The sequence below is a fragment of the Cyanistes caeruleus genome, chromosome 10, assembly GCF_971803275.1.
Source record: "Cyanistes caeruleus chromosome 10, bCyaCae1.hap1.1, whole genome shotgun sequence".
In the NCBI taxonomy this organism is placed as follows: Eukaryota; Metazoa; Chordata; class Aves; order Passeriformes; family Paridae; genus Cyanistes; species Cyanistes caeruleus.
This window is the reverse complement of record NC_141710.1, coordinates 5,644,560-5,660,043: the sequence shown is the minus strand read 5'-3', so window position 1 is coordinate 5,660,043 and position 15,484 is coordinate 5,644,560. Positions and strand designations below refer to the sequence as shown.

General features: G+C 44.9%; 1 protein-coding gene across 7 annotated transcripts in view; it reads left to right on the top strand.

The window, feature by feature from the left end:
• VPS8 (VPS8 subunit of CORVET complex) overlaps positions 1–15,484 on the top strand; it is a 64,043-nt gene that overhangs the window by 26,290 nt on the left and 22,269 nt on the right. For all 7 annotated transcript variants that reach the window (XM_086844350.1, XM_086844349.1, XM_086844354.1 and 4 more), the window contains 9 exons: positions 1,582–1,701; positions 2,237–2,308; positions 4,782–4,901; positions 5,912–5,968; positions 6,336–6,418; positions 7,725–7,809; positions 8,796–8,894; positions 11,828–11,917; positions 12,357–12,403. In XM_086844350.1, the coding sequence (XP_086700476.1) occupies positions 1,582–1,701; positions 2,237–2,308; positions 4,782–4,901; positions 5,912–5,968; positions 6,336–6,418; positions 7,725–7,809; positions 8,796–8,894; positions 11,828–11,917; positions 12,357–12,403 (773 nt within the window). The remainder of the gene's footprint in view (positions 1–1,581; positions 1,702–2,236; positions 2,309–4,781; positions 4,902–5,911; positions 5,969–6,335; positions 6,419–7,724; positions 7,810–8,795; positions 8,895–11,827; positions 11,918–12,356; positions 12,404–15,484) is intronic.

Below are 15,484 nucleotides of genomic sequence, written 5' to 3'. Positions count from 1 at the left end.
TACAGAAATGTTGTTTCTTCTTTGTAAAGTTAATGTGTCAAAGATGGGAGGGTCTTCCCTGTTTTCAAGTGCATGTGACACAGGATTGACACTGGGGAGGAATGTCTCTAAGTAGCTCGTGGTTACAGGTTTCTTGAAGGCTTTTGACTCCTTTGGACCAATCTGACAATTTCTTGAAACAGAGTATGTTCCTGATCATCACTTTTTGTTCTCACAAAACTTCTTCCTGAGTTTCTGGCTGGTTTTACAACAAATATTTTTTTCTGTGTTTTTAGCATTTCACTTCAGTTTCAGGCTTCCAGTGAGAGGAAGTGCTTTTTCTTTTGCACTTTCTCTTTGGAGTACAATGGAACAGTCAGTTTTTGAATGTGGGGTAGGTTTTTGTTTGTGGTTTTCCTGTGTCTGGGTTTTGTTTCCTGGTCCAGAACTTGTAGCTCTATGTACGTGGTAGCTCTGGGATCCTGCAGGCCCTTTCTTCAGCACTTGTGCAGACCAGTTCACCTTGCTGAGCCAAGCACTGGCTGTTGCACTCTCCCAGGGTTGTTGGGTTGTCCCCTGCTCAGGCTCTGAGGGGGAACAGGAGCCCAGTCAGCAGCAGCAGCCCTGAGAAAAGCCTTCAGCCTCTCCTTTCTATGGTTCCTGGTGGTGTTCCTGAGAGCTGGGCTTAAGTAACACCTTTTTGTCTGGTGGGTTTGTTTTGTTTTCTTAAGCATTCCTAGCAGCCAGATTGGGATCCAGGAGGCCAGCAGGGAAGGTGTGGATCTGAAAGGCAAGCTGCTAATTCCTGCTGGATTCACTACCACTGTGCTGACAGAAAATTAACTCAGAAGAGGAGTAAATGAGGGAATATGACACTTGCAGAGGGTGGCTGGGAGAGCACATGGCCTGTCAGTTGTCTGTGGGTTCCCAGTGTGTACCTGACACGTATTTCCGAGTGCTGCTCCAGCCTGGAGCCGCCTGCTCCCTTCCTGCTGGCAGCCAGCTCTGCTGTGAGCCTGGGTGAGACACCTGCGGCTGGCCCTGCCCCCTTGGTTCCCTGGGATGGTCTGGGCACCTCTGTCAGGGTCTCAGTAAAGGGAGTTTATTTTGAAAGATGCCCTCAAATTTAATGAACTGCAAATTCAGTGGAAGAGACAGAGTTGAAAAGCGCCTCAGTCAGTCTTTGCAAAGTGCCAAAAGCTTTGTGCCTCACAGTGAGGGGGCAGATTGACTGGCTCTTCCCAAATGAACTGCTGACAAGGAGAAGAGCTGTGCCCTGGATAAGGAGGAGTTGCACAGCTTCCCAGGAAAGCTGCCAGGAAGGGGGTGGAGTTTTCTAATTTCACACACTTGTCTGTGAGTATAAATAAGCCTTTATGTTTGTTTGATCTTAAATTTTGATTGATCTTAAATTGGTTGGTGAGTCTAAGGAGGGCTGACAAGCAACAGAAAACACCACTCAAATAAGAACTGATGGACTCCTAAGGGGCTTTAAAGCTTAAGTGCAAAGCACATAAGAGTGCTGCTTTCCCACACACTTGTATTCCCACTTATCTGAAATCCATAGGAAAGCTGCTTTCTTTGCTTGCCTTGTCCTTGCAGGTGTTTGAGTTTCTGATCCGGCTGCACTCAGCTGAGGGATCTGTGGATGAGGAGGTGTATCCCTATGTTCGGACCCTGCTGCACTTTGACACGCGGGAATTCCTCAATGTGCTGGCTTTGGTAAGAGACCCTGGCTTTCTGAGAGCAAAATGTAGTACCAGCTCTCCTGTCATCGGTGAGGTTCCTCTCAATAAATCCATGCTTGAGCTAAAACAGGAGTTTCTGGCTTGGGGCAGGAGCAGTTCTGGTGCTTGTTGTATAAGATATCAGAGGGGAATCACAGTAGTCCTTTGTGGTCTTAAATACAGAGTGATAAATATGACAGTACACAGTGAAGTTCTGGCAACAGAACAGAAAAAATAATGTATTTGTAAAGAGTGTTCTTGTAGCTATTTCTATCTCCTGCATGGAAATCTGTCTCTCTTTCCAAATTTCTAGAATTTCCTATGTCTATTTGGATCCATTACTTTTACCTGAATGTGTAAAAACCAATTTAGTAGTTACAAAAGAGCATATTGTATCTTGGAACCTGCTGCTTAGGGATATGCAGAGAAAGGACTTAAACCAGCATTGTCTGCTTTGTGATGTGGCTGCTGCTTTGTGTTTTCTGTTCCAAGGGATTCTGCTCAAAGTGTCAGTGTTTTGCCTCTTGCAGACTTTTGAAGACTTTAAGAATGATAAGCAAGCTGTGGAGTATCAACAGAGAATTGTGGACATTCTTCTGAAAGTGAGTGGGCCTAAAAATGAACTGTGCTTGTATTTGATTGCATGCAATGCTCTGCAGTACAGCCTGTAATCTGGAGGAGGTGTTTCCAGTCCTGCCCTGGCTGACACCTCTGAGAAGGTGCTGGGCCAGGAGCATGGATTCACCTCAGCCAAAGCTCTCAGTTGGATATTCAAAAGTGATGATTCATGCACTTTAGATATGCTGACAGAGAGGTCTCCTTTCCTGTGATTTCACCTGGGTGGTACTTGGTCAAATTTCTTGTATCTGCACCATTAAGCTTACTTTGACCTGCTTCTCATTGAATCTACTCCCTGATTCTTTCTGAGCAGGTAAAAAGGTCCCAGGAATCCTGTGCTTGGCAGGGTGCCACTGCTTTTCTGCTGAATCCCTGCTCCCCATGCCTGTAAATGCTATGTTTGGGATGCAGCATTTCCAGGATGACAGGCCTATCTTGAGGAGAGAAGAGGAGTGTCAGTTATCAGCCTGGTGCTCTGGAAATGACTTGTCATCCCCAGCCCCTGTTCCCAACAATGGATGTTCCCTTTTAAAAGCTCTCACTGCCAAGCACCGTTTGCTTTCCCCTCCAAGCTGCCACCGTTAATCATGAGTGACTCTTGGAAGCTGTTTATGTATAAACATACCATAAGTAGCATTTTCTTCTCCTTATCATCACTGATAGATGAGACAAGGGCATGGTGAGTGACTTGGGTGGCAGTGCTGCTGCTGTGGGCTGAGACAATGCCACTGTGAGGGCTTTTGTGAGCCTGCCCAAACAGGATGTGCCTCTGAGGGGTATTTCTGCCCTGTGCTGGCTTAGCCCCTCTGGTTTGTGTCCTGAGCTGCTGTTAGCAGGAGGTGGCACACTGCAGCCATGTTCCAGAGCTGCTGAGGATGTGTTCCTGTCATGGTACCAACAGCAGGAGGGCAGCTTGAGAAGGGCTGCAACATTGCATCTTCAGGCAAACAATGTGGTATTACAAAAACTGTCAGTCCTTTGTCTTGAATCTGCTGTCCTTTTGGATTAAAGTTAAAAACTCTTGAAACTTTCAATTTTAATTTGCCATTAGCAATAAAGATAACACCTAGGAAATAGCTGTGCTTTTGAAATAGTTTGGTGAATGTAGACATTCTGCTATGGATCTGCTCTGATCAAAACTTTCCCAAATGTATAATCTATGTGGCTGGCCTGCAGCCTCTGGGAAGTTGCTCTGTTCCAGGGTGCAGTATGTTCACCTTCACATAGACTGACAAGGACCCAGTTTGTGAAAAACAAAGCTAAAATTAATGAAACACTCCAGATATCTCAGTGAATAATTTTTTAATGGTATTAGGTAGTGCTATGCTGACTAGGCTCCTGTAAGAAATTGCCTTTTTAGACAGAAGATGGAAAGTGAAAAAGAATGATTACTTTAGCTGGTAATCTCAAGCAGAGCTCTGCTTGACTCTCTAATGTGTCTGGCCTACCTGCCTCACTTGTGTCACAAAACCATTAGCATCTCATGGGGGTCTGGAACTTTGGGTCGCTTGAAGAAATAAATTGACTCCCCCCAGCTCTGACTGAATGAGGTTATAAACTGTGAGCTGCTCCATGGTGAGGCTTTGTTACAGCAGTTCTTAGATCTTAGCTGACAGAGTTGTCCAGGTGATGGATTTCCTCCCACCTTAAACACACTGCTCTTAGAGGGGACCCTCCAAACAGGGGCATTTCACTTTCACCTAGGGTTTAGGATTTTTTTTGAAGCAGGAAACACTGAGTCAGGACACATCAGGCTTGTGTTCTATATGCCAGACAGGTGAAAAGCACTTCTTGTTTTCCAATCCCTTTTGTAGTGCCTCTTAGATATTCCTTTTTTCTGTAATTTCAAGTCAGTACAGCCACAAGTTTCTCTAAATATTGTTAGAGTAGCACTAATATAATGTGAGAATAGCTTTTCCCCAAACCTGCAGTCATTTCTTAGCTATTAGAGTAGTTCTTTGCAGGCCACAGTTGAAGTGGTGAGTGCCTGGGGCTTGAAATGAGGTGTTTGAGGTCATTTTCTCCTATAATAATTATACTTTAGTAGTGTGACAACATTTCTCTGCTCAGAAGCTGTTCTATGTCCTGTGATCAGCACAGGCTACAGAGGCCTCTGCCTCTGTAAATGTGAGTTTGGAGCCTCTTCACACCTAAAAAATAGGGACAAGAATTTTTCCCTTGGGTTTATGGCAGAGGTGGAACTTCTTCAGCTTTGGGACATAAGTGCTTTAGCAAGGACACATCCACTGCCTGTGTCTTCAGGTGACACAGCTGAATGTTGGGGAAGGGGACTTACGTTTCACCTTCAGGATGGACTAACACCAGGAGATGTCTGGGGTAGGAGGAGACATGATGGCTCACAGGGATTTCTTGTTGTCCCAGTTACTTTCCCAAAGGCAGCTGCAGAATCAATCCCTTAAGGGTTTATTTTTCCCTTTTCTCTCCAATATTTCTCAGGTCATGGTGGAGAATTCTGACTTCACCCCATCACAGGTTGGCTGTCTTTTCACCTTCCTTGCCCGGCAGCTCGCCAAGCCAAACAACACCTTGTTTGTCAACAGGACACTGTTTGACCAGGCAAGTACTCCTGAGTGTGTGACATTCCAAGCAGGATGCACCATTGCAGAAAGCATGGCCAATGCTGTAGATTGGAGAAGGTCTGAAGGTACTGGTGCATTATAACCAAGTGGCATCTTGCTGGGCCATTGCTGTGGCTTCCCAGGAGCAGAGTGGATGTGTTCAAGGCCGGGCTGGGTGAAGCTCTGAGCAGTCTGGTCTAGTGGAAGGTGTCCCTGCCCATGGCCGAGGCGTGGAACTGGATGGGCTTTAAGGTCCCTTCCAACCCAAGCCAGTCTGGGATGTCAACTAAAATTACATTTGTGAGCTTACAGAGCACATAAACGTAGTTCATAATTTTTAGTTCGGGTGCCCCCTACATTCTCTGCTGATTGAAAAAGGCAATTGCACCAATGCATGCCCAAGGCTTGCATGAGTTAACTTTGTATCCCAGCCTAAGTCCCAGAAATTCCTGGGACTGAGGAGGAGGCTTCCCTGGCTACAGCAGTTGTGCTGTGATAATAGAGATCTATGAGCACTAATAAAAATGAATTAGAATATAGATGTCCTTGGTCATAATTTGAGACTGAAGAACTATGTGCAGGCTAAACATATTTGGATTAAACATTTTCATTCCACATACATTAAATTCTGTGAATTATATTATTTCCTGTTTTCCTGATGAGATGCCATACTCCAGGTGAGAGGGTCAGTGTAGTGATGCCAGCTGTTTGGTGTGTAGTCTGAAGAAGAAACATGGGCTTCCCTGGGTTCTTCTGTATTCCCTGGGTTCCCTAAAGTTTGGTTCTGGATCCTGGTGCAGAGTCCTGTGTTTCCCTCTCAGGAGTCTTTCAGCAGTTCTCTGCTATTCCAGTATTCCCAGTTTGGTTCCAGGACCAGGTGCATTCAGATGGCCCCGTTGTGTGGTGGCTTGCTGTTGCCACGGCTGGGGCTCCGGGTGTGCTGGTCAGTTTGTGTTCCCAGCTGTGCCAGCCAGGCCTGGCTCTCACCAGCCTCTATTCCTGGCACAGGTGCTGGAGTTCTTGTGCAGCCCAGATGATGACTCCCGGCATTCCGAGAGGCAGCAGGTAAGAGCCTTCCAGGGAACACTCCTTGGAGCACCATGCAAGGCCAGGCTGTGGAATTTGGCCTTGGGAGTGAGTATGGGCTGTGGGTCACATACCAAAGACATGGGCATGGGAATATTGGGCAGTGCTGGGCACAGCAGGAGGGAAGGGTCCCACCCCAGCATTGCCTCCAGGAGCAAGAACAGAGGCAAGAAAGTTCTCAGAAGCTCATGACCTTCCTAGTGAAAGGACAATCAGTTAACAAATCAGTAAAGTCAGCCCTGTGTTCTCACCGTGTTTGATGGTGCAGGAGCAGTGTACTTGTAGGGGCTCTGGCTGTTCAGCTGTTGTTGCTGCCCTGTAAATAACTGGTGTTCAATCTCTTCAGGTCCTTTTAGAGCTGCTCCAGGCAGGAGGGATTGTGCAGTTTGAAGAGAGCCGCCTTATCCAAATGGCAGAGAAGGCTGAATTGTGAGTTGCTGGACACAATATATAAAAACTGCCTTTAAATATCTTCCACAGCTCTTTTTTGGCTCCACTTTTATTGTTTCTGCTTTGCAGCTCTGTTTTGGGTTATTTTCCCTGTGCATTCACTGTGCATTATGCTTCATTTAAGATGTTCACATTTAGTCCCAGACTTCCTTTCCTGGGTGTTCTCAAAGAAAACATTGTTAAGAAAAGAAGGGGTAGAGCTGTGGAAACCCTCCAGGAGAAATCCTGTGGGACTTGATGAGTTTTGACATTCCCTATCCTAGAGCCCAGGCTGTGTTCAGTGGACACAATTGTATATTGGAATGCTCTTCCCCTGGCAGATGGAGATGCCTTGTTGGGGTGAGACCCACAGGTGGATTTAAAAGCATGAAGGGGTCTGGAGCCACCCCCATGGTACTTGTTTTAGAACTGAGTAGGAGAGACAAAAACAGTGTCTGGAAAGGCTGAAAATTTCCAGCATCTCCTTTACATGCTTTATGATTCCAAAAAGAGTCTGTCATGCCAGAGCAGAGCCAGCCAGGGAGGGCATCTTCATCCAGGCTGTAAGTTTGGGTGTTACATGAATGAATCCACCATGCTACAGTGGACCAGAGGGAGAACAGTGGGGTTGCACCATGCCTGTTCTCCTGTGTGTCCTAAAAGGAGTAACTTGATCAAATTTTTCAGATTCAATAAACACTTTTTTTTCCTCCTTGCTTCAAAGAATTTACTGGGTAATGAGAAGGAGCTGAGAATGAACTGAGTCCCTCAGTTCAGCCACTTCCATCAGAGCTGGAAGAGTTATAGTGTAATGTTAATTAGCAGACTCTTCATTTGGTTTGACTCGGTTACATCTGATTATATGTAAAGTCTCAAAATATTGAAAATGCTTGTTAGAATGTAAAGGTAGGAAGCTGTGTCATAACACATTGTTGAGTTGTGTTCAGTGAATTTCTTCAAATTAGCGTAATGGATTGACCTAGCTTAGAGCAGAGTGTTGTGGAAACAAGGAAGAGCATCTCTGACAGCAGAATTTGTGAGACCTGATTTCATTAAGTATTGTTGTCCTCTGTCTCTTCCCTCTCCCCTTAGTACCTCCACTTTTCTCTCTTCTGTGTGATAATTTCCCAGAAGAGGCAGGTTGATGGGCAGGTTGGCCTGAGGCTGGTACAAATGGCACTCCAGCACACTGGAGCCACTCAGCCTGTGTGCTGAAAACCCCAAAGTAAGATACTTCCAAATGCTGTTTGTTGTTCTGGCTCAGCTGAGTGGTTTTCCTGACATGGGAAGTTTCCCTTCCTTTCAGCTATCAGATTTGTGAGTTCATGTATGAACGGCAGCTTCGTTATGACAAAATCATCAGCTGTTACCTGCGGGATCCCCTGAGGAAGGTGAGTAATTCTAGTGCTCCTGGCCTTTCTGCTTTGTGGTCATGCAGCCTGTCCTGCTGACCACAGTGACTAGGCACAGCTGCTTTGCTCTTCTAGCATAATTACCTTAAAAATGCCCTTAACAGTTGAGGTTTCTTAGTTGTAATCAAAGCTGTTTGTGCTTGTCTAGTGGAGAGGAGCTGATTTTTTTTTAAAAAAGTTTTAGAGTTTTGTAGTGTTAGTACATCAAACCTGAGTGCAAGGTAGGATTTACTGCAGATGTGGCTGACTGCAGTACTCTTTTGTTTCTGCCATTGGTCCCCACATTTCTTCCCCTGGGCACAGGCTCTCTGCCCTTATTATCTCTCTGCCATTATCTTTGGCATGCATATGTGCCACAGTTTTTGAGGTATTTCCTTCCCTATCACCAGCAGAAGTTGGGATGAGAGTCTGGCAAATGGGACCTCACCAGATCCTTATGAATCCACAATGGTGAACGTTGTGTGGGTGAAGGAGTCAGAAGAGGAGGCTGTGATAGTGAGGTGGTTGAAAACTGTAACACAGGAGAGCACCTGAGCTGGGGATGGGTGCAGGAGTGCCTGGGGGAGAGACCAGTGTCAGGGAGGAGCTCAGGAATATGCTGGGAAAACTGAGCTACCCTCTGGCAGAATGTTTTCTCTGCCTGTGCTCCTAGCTCAAGTGATGTCCTGTACCTTTTCCCTGTGGGTAAGAGGGAGACATTTCTAGTAGGGGAAGAACAATTCTCTTTGACCTCAGTGCTTAATGCATTAGCATCAGGCTCCTCTTGGCTATTTTTTCAATTGCAGTTCTTCAGGAACTCTTCAGGGACATACAGCCTCCCTGCAGATAACTCATCCTGACTTGCTTGGAGAGGAGTAGCCCTGAGGTCATCCTAAGGCTGTTGGAAACACTCTAGTTTCCAAAAGCCAGTGCTGTCAGTGGTGCTGCAGAACACACTGCAGCATTTATGGATTTGTGCCTTACAGGAAGAAGTTTTCAACTACATCCACAACATCCTGTCCATGCCTGGCTACAGTGCTGAGGAGAAGCAGCTGGTGTGGCAGAAAGCTTTGGACCATATAGAGGTAGGTACAGTATATCCTGCACCCACGGTCCCTCAGCTCCTGCTAATGGTGCTTGGATCTGCTGGGTGCTTTTCCATAAGCACAAGTGTCCGGTGCTGAGTCACAGCTGCTGAGACAGCTCTGACGTAAGCTCAGAGCTCTCACACATTAATGTAAGTGCCTCTCTCAGATTCAGGATGGCTTCCTTGGCTTCCTGGTTTCAAGTGCTGCTCTTTGGATAATGGAGCCTTCTCAGGGAGTGATGTGTATTGAATGCTGTGGAGCAGGAGAGGAGTCCATTAGCAAGTGTTCCATCTCTCAAGCATGCAGCAGCAGCAAGGCAGGATATGGACAATGCTGACCTCACAGGGTGTGGGATCCAACTGCTCACCCTGATTCCTCACACTGATAAGTGCATTCAGCCCTGGTGCCCTGGCACTGCTAACCTGGGGGACAATGAGGTTGTGACTTCTCTATAAGACACAGGCTGCTTCTAGACTTCTCCAGCCAGTAATTTTTACTATGCCTTCAACCTCTTTTGGCTTCAAGGAATGAAGATGTCTGAAATGTTTGTTCAGTCAGTAGATGTGAGGAATCTATACTGTTTCTAGTGCCTATAAGGTGCTCTCGGTCCCCGCCAGGGTGATCTGGAGATAAGCCAGGAAAATAATTCTGTCTGTAAAACAAGCTTCACAGACCACACGCCTTAGCAGAAAATGACTACAGAATCTATATCCTGTGAGGCAGACAAAAAGCTAATGGGCACATCCAGAGCACTTCTATTTTCTACCAGCATCTTCAAGTAGTGCATGACTAATGAGAAAATGGACCAAGAGGGAGAGTTATTCAAAAGGCAATGCACAAAGAAACCCTGTGAATGCAGCTGTCTGACACATGTGGCTCACTGAGCTCACAGCCCCTCTCCAGAGGCACTGGCAGAGCTGTGGGACTGGTAGGGATGGTTGTGCTGGGACTGAGCAGGCCTGGCTCACTGCAACCTCATCAAAGCAACTGGGGTTCCAAGTTGGGCAAGCTGCTGTCTGCTTCTTCCTTATGCTTCATTCTTCTACTGCATCCTTGGTCCTCCAGAGAGCTGATGGGCTCTGTGGGTCACCTTTCTTGGGTGAACAAGATCTTGTTACCAAGATCCCTCTCTGATTCATTTGGCATCTTCTACTTCCCAGAATTGGTAAACCATGTGGTTAAGCAGCCTGGTGGCTGCTGTGGGCTTTTGTCCTTTTCCATTGTGTTAAACCTGCTCTCAGGCATCCAGAACACTTGGAACAGTAAATAATACTTTACTTTACTGGGGTGAAGCTGTGATTTCAGCTCTTAGGACAACTGTCATTTGCTGAGATATGAGTGCAGCAAACCAGCCTCTTCAGGCAAAACTAGCAGTGTCTGGAGAGGATTTCCTCGTGGTTGTATGGCAGAAAGTGGGGTTTCTGATAATTTTCCCCATCATCCCACAGCCATTATTCCTTGATGTGTATCTTTAAAAAATAAACTCTGTTCTCTTCAGTTGCAGTACTGGTCCTTTTCCACCCTCATACTCACAAGCCTTGTGTCAGTACTGTCCCCTCAAGGGCTGTCTAAGCAGTACCATGTTTGCAGGTTGTTCAGACTTGGGAGAGGATAAAGACCCAAGCACCAATGTTTTGCTGGGGGATGAGCTCTGAAGGTTGCACTGATTCTAAACAGGGAGATTGTGTCAACTCCCTCCAGCCTGGCAGTCCTACCTTCAGCAGTCCCAGAGACTCCCAGGGGGGTTTGTGCAGAGAGAGAAATAGATTGAGGCTGTCCCACTGCATACTTTCTGTGTCCCTCTGTACTGCTGTGCTTTGGATTGCCTGGGGTGGAAGAGTCATGGGGATGCAGTGAAGGGCTGAGCATGTGCAGGGAAGCTGTGGGGTCAAACACTAAAGAGCTGCTTATGGAGCAGGCAGGTTTTCCTTTGGAAACCTCACCAAAGGCATTCTCTGTGACAGCTCTCCCTAAAGAGCTCATGGAGTGGTCAGGCTCTTCCTTGCTTCCCTTCTCCCCAGTCTGTTGCTGGCATTGGCTGTATTCAGTGGCTGCTATGTCTGTCTGGAGGCCAAGCTACTGCTGAGGAACTTCTTCAGTTTGGATTTTCTCCCAGGTGTACATTTTTGAAAATTTTCGTTCTTTACTGCTGTAACAGTTGTTTTTGTTCAGTAAAGAAATGTTTTGTCCTTTTTAGGTTTAGCAGGGGCTTTTGGGAAGGCTTACCAGATGCACAGTATTGTTTTGCCACAGTTGCTTCTCATTTATTTGCAAGTGTGGATGTGTTTGGAAGGGTTAGAAGCAAAAAGCTCACACTGCAGATTGTGTAAACTTTCATGATAGCTGAAATATTTTAGCTCAAGCTTGATAGAAAGCAAACCCACAGGCATCTAAACGATTTTTGTTCCCTTGTATTACAATAAAGAAATTACTTTTTCGTATCTGGACAGGTATCAGTTATGGTGAACAATTACAGGAAACTTGCTTTTAAAACTGGTTTGGTTCAGTTCAAGCCAGTTAAACTGTTTACATTGGACTGAGAAACTCCCGAGGGTTGGTTGTTTCCCCTTTTCTGCTGGCTCACAGTTGGCACTGAGAATGTCTTGGTGGCAGGGGGCAAAGGCAGTTGTCAGAAAACTTGATGGAATAACTTTCTCTCCTTAGGACTGAGATGGATTCTTGCTGTGAGGAGTTTTGTCTTCTTCAAGACCTTGTGTGTAGCAAAAACATCAACTCTTCAACTTCCAAAAATCCCTTTTTACCAGCTACTCTTCTATTTTTTCTACATGTCTTTGTATATTGGTGTTTGTTATCTTAGACTTGAATCTAGACAAAGATGCAGTTACGGTATGGATAGGCTCGGTGATGCTGCATAATTATATTGCCTGTGAAATCAAAAGGAATTAATTTGGTTGTGTTTCCCCCCAAAGGAGCTGCTGGTGCTGAGCCCAGGTAAAGCAGCTGACCTGGCAGCCATTCACTTCAGTGAGCAGATCGAGAGCATCATCTCAAACCTGCAGGTGAAGTGTCCAACTCCATTAGTTCAGGGTTTCTGTACAGTAGGGATGTCATTCCTGTAGGAAATTATTGCTAAGAGTCATGGTGAATTACTGCTGTGTCAGAAACAGAAGAAAGATAGGCTGTAGCTACTCACAGGTAGGAATTGTTACATCTCAATTATTTGGCCTGTTGGTAGAGTTCTGGCCATAAAAATGTATAAGCTCAGAACTGCTGGCTGCTGCTTTTAGTTTGGGTTCAGTATGGCTTAGAGTCCCAAAGCAGAGCTGTTGTCATCAACCACATCCTCTGAATATTTGTGCAAGACTGCCTAAAGCAGCTCCTTCAGCAGGCAGCAGCATAGCTGGGACCTATGTTTTCTTCAGTGGATATAGTTCAAGGATCACTATTTTACAGCACATTATTTAAAATAATAATACTGTGTCTCCTCCTGTTGTACAGGACAAGTTCTTGCTCTTCCAGTTCCTGAGGAGTCTCCTGGATCCAAGGTATGTAGAAAATTGGACTGTTCTCAAACTGCAGCTTTATGTGGATTCAAATCAGTTCTTTGAAACAGTGCATCAATAGCTAGCCTATGGCCAAGGTCAGGCTTAGGAAAAGTGACCTGCTCCTCAGGGTGGCCCAAGTTGAGAAGGACAGCCCAAAAGAAGCATTGTGGGGAGTATCCTTCAGGAGAGTCCCTGCTTACTCCCTGCCTGGGAAGTGCTGTGGGCTCCAGTGCATGGAATGTGCTGTCTCTGGCATGTGGGGGGAGCTTGGGCACTGCTGCTCCAGAGAGCTGTGGAATGGTTACCCTGGGGCTGGAGCATCCATTTCTCTTCTCAGCCCACAGCTTTGGTTACTTGACTGAGGTACCTGAGCTTAACATAAACAGAAGAACATTTGGGTCAACTGACATTTTTAATTTCTGCATTTTTCTGCATTTTCATTTTTAATTCACTGCAAGCTCCTCTTTTTAACTACTTGCTTGCTCCACCTGCTCATGTTCTTTCAGTGCTTGAGCATTGAGTGTTCTCTTTCTGTTAAATCAGTATCAAATGCACAGCTCCAGCTGCTTTCAAACAATTGTTAATGCAACTGAGGGAAAGATCTTGGTCTATCAATTAGTTACAAATTAATTGTGCTTAATGAAGAGGAGGAATAGGAATCCAAGTGTCAATGTTAGTTTTTGTTGAAGTGGAATAAAAAGCATGCTTTGGAAGCCAGAACCTGGAGTTAATCAATCACCTCTTGGATTTTCTTAGCATGTAAATTAAGGAAAAAAAAATAACCAACCCAAAGCAAAGCCAAAACCCCAAACATACGTTTTGTTATTTCCTGAGTTTTACAGACATGTTTGTGTGGAAGGTGTGTTCATTTCCACACCTCCTGTTTTCTCTGGGGCCAAAACAAAATAAAAAATAAATATCTTGGTTGGGCTTTATAAGAAAGAAATCAGATTATTTAGTTAATCAATGGTTTATTGGGAAGAAAAGAAAGAAGTTAAGCAGAAATGAAACCCAGCTGGATGTTAAGTAGGACTTTGTTTATGCTGTGGTATCACTTGCACCCAGTGAAGGTGGTAATTAACCTGGATTCTAATCTTATGCACAGAGTGCCTCCCATAATCTCTGAGTAATAAACATATCTAATTTCACTCTACCATAATTAGAGCTAAATAGGCCCATTTCTCCTGTAGTTACCTTCTGATCTCAGGCAACACATGATGTGTTCAAAGCAGCAATGGGAGGCAATGTTCTGCATCTGTTCTTCCCACAGGTCTCTGTTTTTCCCTCAAGGATGATGTTCCATGTGGTACACTAGGCCACATGGCTTTTTCTTAATAACACTCAGATCCTGAGGTCTGTTCTCAGAGCTGTGAAGTTGTTTTCTTCTAAGACCTATTGAAAGCAGCTAAACTGTATCCTGGGAGAGGCAGGGAATGAGGAAAAATCTTGCTCTGCAGGCCTAACTGCAGATGTACCTACACTCTGTAGCATATTTATACATAAAATAGTGATTAGGCTCTTCTGCAGCATCTGTCTCTTTTCATCCAGTCTAAATGTTTATATACTTTTGTGAAGCAAAATTCATGTCAAAATAAAAATTCTTAGAGCAGTAAAAGAGCTTTTTAGGGTCTCAAGTACAAATGATTGCTTGATCATATGGGGACAAGACTCATCATGCTGGTCTAACTATCCGAGTTGGTGGAATTGCATTAGGGATTAATTTGGCCCATTTAATTTAGCTAGAGATTTATTTTTAAGGAGGTGGAAGGGGGAAGGGAGGAAACAGGGTTAACAGGAATTGCCTGGGGAAATTAAAACCAAATGTCTGAATGTTTGTAGCATAAAGCAGCCCCAGGAAACAGAGAATGTAGTAGGGATTGCTCAGCTCATTAATCACAGTATTTACTATGTTTCCATTTTAAACTCTGTAGTTTTTTTCCTCTAAAAAACCCCAGCACAGTGAAGCATTGTCTGTTGCCATTTGTGTTTATGTATTTTACCAACAAGATGAACTTATTTAGCAACACAGTGTTCTAGGTTTATAAATGTAGTAATAGCCTCCTAAACCATGAGTCCCCAGGACTCTCTTCTGTGCCCCACTGCCTGTGACACTTGCAGGGTTCCCTTGTGCCAGGTTTTATGTTATGCCAGTGCTTCTCTCTTGCTTTTTGTAAAGACTATGGCAGGGGAGACATTGAATATGGTTATATTGGAGTGAACATGAGCCCATGTAGCCAAGCAGGACCTGCAAGTCTCAGGACTGTCAATTAGTTTTAGAAATTATCAAAATCCAGATTTCTTTCCATTGTCTCTTCTCTGTATTGAGGAAATAAATGGCTGAAGGAAGGGTGAGCTTGCTTATGAAATCATGGATGCTTGCTGCCCAGAGTATTTCCAGACTTGAAGTTTGCTCTTATGCTATAGGTGCATGACTTGCCATTTTTCCTATCTTGGTAGACAGAAGATCATTTTAGATAGAGAGCATTTATTTTAGTCTACTCACAGGAAGAGGAGAGCTCTCACTCACTTTCAGGCACTGGGGGAGTTTACAGAGTGTTTGTTGTGGGAAGAGTGGATGGTGAATGCAGAATTCAGGGTTTTTGTTTGGTCCTTCAAGGTCCGTTCTTTGCTGTCAAAACACAATAGTTGGGCCACAGTTTTTGTAGAGTTGTGCTCATACTTGCCCACTGTGATCAGTACATGGGGTGAGGCTTTTGTTTCTGGGCATGTCACATTTTTAATCATTGTAATCACAGTAAGCTGCTCTCTTGGCTTGCTCAAGCCACAGCATTCTCCTGGCCTTTCTTGGATGCTAGTATGCCTCTTGTAACTCCCAGGAAATAGAGGATATTGGGTATCAGACCTTTTTCATCCCATGGCTGTAGGGTTTTCACACTAACAGATCTTCTCTTGCTTAGGAATTTGTGTTCAGAAAGATAAGAAAACTGGATACATACACCCTGATCCTTTTCCTTTCCTAACAGGAGCTTCAGCAGAAACCCCAGTTTCATAGCCAGGATAAACTTCCACTGTTTCTCTATGTGATGCACTAGAACTGCCGTGGGAAGCGTAACATGCAGT